General features: G+C 52.4%; 1 protein-coding gene across 1 annotated transcript in view; it reads left to right on the top strand.

The window, feature by feature from the left end:
* Positions 1-4,279, top strand: part of SNUPN (snurportin 1) — a 26,869-nt gene that overhangs the window by 6,490 nt on the left and 16,100 nt on the right. Inside the window, exon 5 of the mRNA XM_015424784.1 lies at positions 676-772. Within this exon, the coding sequence (XP_015280270.1) occupies positions 676-772 (97 nt within the window). The remainder of the gene's footprint in view (positions 1-675; positions 773-4,279) is intronic.

Here is a 4,279-nt window from a genome sequence, read left to right as displayed (position 1 = left end):
CTTCCGATGTTCTTATGAAGGCCTCGGCCTCTCTGCCCTGTTGTTCGCCCTCAAGAGGAACTGACTGGCCGCTACGTGAGCCAAAGAAGTGTGATAACACAGTACACAGGATCATGAAACAAACAAAGGCTGCATAAATAACGCAGACCAAAGAGTGCCTGAGTAATATAAACAGCAGGAAAAACGTTTATATAACAAAATAACACTATACTAACAAGGAAGTAACAAGAAACTACATCTAGAATGCCACCTACTGTGGCTCAGTGGCAGAGCATCCGCTTGGCACACAGGAGGTCCCAGGTTCAATCCCTGCCATCTCCAGTTAAAAGGACCAGGCAGGAGGTGATGGGGAAGACCTTGATCTGAGGCTCTGGCTCAGTGGCAGAGCCGCTGCTTGGCAGACGAAAGGTCCCAGGTTCAATCCCCAGCATTTCCAGTTAAAAGGACCAGGCAGGAAGGGATGGGGAAGACCCCAGCCTCAGAACCTGGAGATCCTTGTCAGCTGGAGTAGACAATACTGACCTTGATATCTGATCCGGTATAAGGCAGCTTCATATGTACTAGGCAGTGAATTCTGTAAGTTTTATTATGAGGGGAACCAAGTGCTGAAGTATTGGGGGGGGGACAAATGGGCCACGATCCAACTTCATCCGTTCTCTCCTTTTGTCTTTGCAGGGTTCCACTGCGGCTTACACCAAAAGCGGCTACTGCGTCAACCGGTTCCCGTCCCTTTTACCCGGGGGGAACCATCGCAATTCATTAGCGGGGAAAGGTAACTTTTCACGCCGCCTTTCCGCCTCACCGGGGACGGCAAGCGTTCAAACGTTTGAACAGTTAAGAACGACTTTTAAATGGTGAAAGAGTTCGCGCCAAACACAAGCGACACAGCCCCAGAATTCGGGAGGGAGGTCTGCAACCAGTGTTCCCTCCAAGCTGAGTGAGTGTGAGCCAGCTCACAGTTTTTTAGCCTCCGGCTCACACATTTCTGTCTCAGCTCAGGGAGGAGGGCCCCAGAGCTAACTACTTGATGCAGCAGCCCAATCGCTCGCCCGCAGCTTTAAGGCCAGTCGCTCACCAAGTAGAGTTTTTGCTCACAAGACTCCACCACAGTGGTTCTCAACCTTCCTAATGCCGCGACCCTTTAATACAGTTCCTCATGTTGTGGTGACCCCCAACCATAAGATTATTTTCGTTCCTACTTCATAACTGTAATTTTGCTACTGTTATGAATTGTAATTTGTGTTTTCCGATGGTCTTAGGCGACCCCTGTGAAAGGGTCGTTCGACCCCCAAAGGGGTCGCGACCAGTGTTCCCTCTAAGCTGAGTTAGTGTGAGCTAGCTCACAGTTTTTTAGCCTTCAGCTCACAGATTTTTGTCTTAGCTCAGGGAGGAGGGCTCCAGAGCAAACTAATCTACGCAGTAGCCAAATCGTTCGCTCACAATTTTAATGCCAGCAGCTCACGAATTAGAATTTTTGCTCACAAGACTCCACAGCTTAGAGGGAACATCGGTCGCGACCCACAGGTTAAGAACCGCTGCAGAGGGAACATTGCCTGTAACCGCTACTGTGGGTATGCCAAATGAAACGTGCTCTGTCTTCTTGGTGCTTGGGGGGCAACAGTGGGAGGGCTTCTGGAGTTCTGGCCCCACTGGTGAACCTCCTGATGGCACCTGGGTTTTGGCCACTGTGTGACACAGAGTGTTGGACTGGGTGGGCCATTGGCCTGATCCAACATGGCTTCTCTTACATTCTTATGTCTGTGGCAGTGATGCTCTGTCTTCTTGGTGCTTGGGGGGCAACAGTGGGAGGGCTTCTGGAGTTCTGGCCCCACTGGTGAACCTCCTGATGGCACCTGGGTTTTGGCCACTGTGTGACACAGAGTGTTGGACTGGGTGGGCCATTGGCCTGATCCAACATGGCTTCTCTTACATTCTTATGTCTGTGGCAGTGATGCTCTGTCTTCTTGGTGCTTGGGGGGCAACAGTGGGAGGGCTTCTGGAGTTCTGGCCCCACTGGTGAACCTCCTGATGGCACCTGGGTTTTGGCCACTGTGTGACACAGAGTGTTGGACTGGGTGGGCCATTGGCCTGATCCAACATGGCTTCTCTTACATTCTTATGTCTGTGGCAGTGATGCTCTGTCTTCTTGGTGCTTGGGGGGCAACAGTGGGAGGGCTTCTGGAGTTCTGGCCCCACTGGTGAACCTCCTGATGGCACCTGGGTTTTGGCCACTGTGTGACACAGAGTGTTGGACTGGGTGGGCCATTGGCCTGATCCAACATGGCTTCTCTTACATTCTTATGTCTGTGGCAGTGATGCTCTGTCTTCTTGGTGCTTGGGGGGCAACAGTGGGAGGGCTTCTGGAGTTCTGGCCCCACTGGTGAACCTCCTGATGGCACCTGGGTTTTGGCCACTGTGTGACACAGAGTGTTGGACTGGGTGGGCCATTGGCCTGATCCAACATGGCTTCTCTTACATTCTTATGTCTGTGGCAGTGATGCTCTGTCTTCTTGGTGCTTGGGGGGCAACAGTGGGAGGGCTTCTGGAGTTCTGGCCCCACTGGTGAACCTCCTGATGGCACCTGGGTTTTGGCCACTGTGTGACACAGAGTGTTGGACTGGGTGGGCCATTGGCCTGATCCAACATGGCTTCTCTTACATTCTTATGTCTGTGGCAGTGATGCTCTGTCTTCTTGGTGCTTGGGGGGCAACAGTGGGAGGGCTTCTGGAGTTCTGGCCCCACTGGTGAACCTCCTGATGGCACCTGGGTTTTGGCCACTGTGTGACACAGAGTGTTGGACTGGGTGGGCCATTGGCCTGATCCAACATGGCTTCTCTTACATTCTTATGTCTGTGGCAGTGATGCTCTGTCTTCTTGGTGCTTGGGGGGCAACAGTGGGAGGGCTTCTGGAGTTCTGGCCCCACTGGTGAACCTCCTGATGGCACCTGGGTTTTGGCCACTGTGTGACACAGAGTGTTGGACTGGGTGGGCCATTGGCCTGATCCAACATGGCTTCTCTTACATTCTTATGTCTGTGGCAGTGATGCTCTGTCTTCTTGGTGCTTGGGGGGCAACAGTGGGAGGGCTTCTGGAGTTCTGGCCCCACTGGTGAACCTCCTGATGGCACCTGGGTTTTGGCCACTGTGTGACACAGAGTGTTGGACTGGGTGGGCCATTGGCCTTATCCAACATGGTTTCTCTTACATTCTTATGTCTGTGGCAGTGATGCTTTGTCTTCTTGGTACTTGAAGAGCCACAATGGGAGGGCTTCTGGAGTTCTGACCCCACTGGTGGACTTCCTGATGGCACCTGGGTTTTGGCCACTCACTGTGTGACACAGAGTGTTGGCCTGGATGGGCCATTGGCCTGATCCAACATGGCTTTCCTTATGCTCTTATGACTGGGCCTGCATATAGCACAACCCCAACAAGGAATCTTTCAGTCACCTCCTTGTGTGGGAGAGGGAGGGTGACGTTTGGGTCCGTCACGCACTCCGGTGTGTGACTTCCAAAGGCGACCAGTGTCCCCTCAACGTGAACTGGCCAGGGGAGCAAACGGGTTTGAAGTTGAGAGGTTACCACTTTCCCATGGCCCGGCTCATTCCAGATCGGAATTGGAAGGTTCTCAGCAGACGCTGGGGGGGCTGCTGCATGTCAGAAGGTCATTTCAGAGGGCGGACAGCTTGCTCTGAAATAGAACAGCGGTATAGCACCTTAGGGAGCTGCGGTGGCTCAAGTGGTTAAGACGCTGAACTGCAGGCTGCGGAAGGTCGGTAGTTCAGCAGTTCGAGACCTGGGTGCCGCATGACGGAGTGAGATCCCTTCTCTAGTTCCAGCTCCTGCCAACTTAGCAGTTTTAAAGCAAGAAATTGCAAGTAGATAAATCGGTACCACTTCGGTGGGAAGGGAACAGCGTTCCATGAGCCTTGTGTTTAGTCATGCCGGCCACATGACTACGGAAAAGTCTTTGGACAGCGCTGGCTCTTCGGCTTTGAAATGGAGATGAGCACCGCAACCCTAGAAACACTAATAAAATCCGGTGCAGTTGTCGTTAAGATGAAGGCCTCACAGATGCCATCTCTGGTATGCAGTTCGGACCTGCTGAGGGGAGGCCTGGTAAAGAGGGAGGTCGAAGCTTCCTTCGTAACTGACAAAGGGCACTTTGACTCTCAAATAGAGGTGGAAAATTTCTGGAAATTTTGAAGCTCGGAAAAAAACCCAATTTTTTTTTCTGGGTTTTTTCGGGGGGGGGGGGGAAAGTTCCACATGAGAACTTTTTT

Source organism: Gekko japonicus, unplaced genomic scaffold (assembly GCF_001447785.1).
Source record: "Gekko japonicus isolate JY-2015 unplaced genomic scaffold, Gekko_japonicus_V1.1 scaffold892, whole genome shotgun sequence".
NCBI classification, from domain to species: domain Eukaryota; kingdom Metazoa; phylum Chordata; class Lepidosauria; order Squamata; family Gekkonidae; genus Gekko; species Gekko japonicus.
This window is presented reverse-complemented; position numbering and strand designations above follow the sequence as displayed.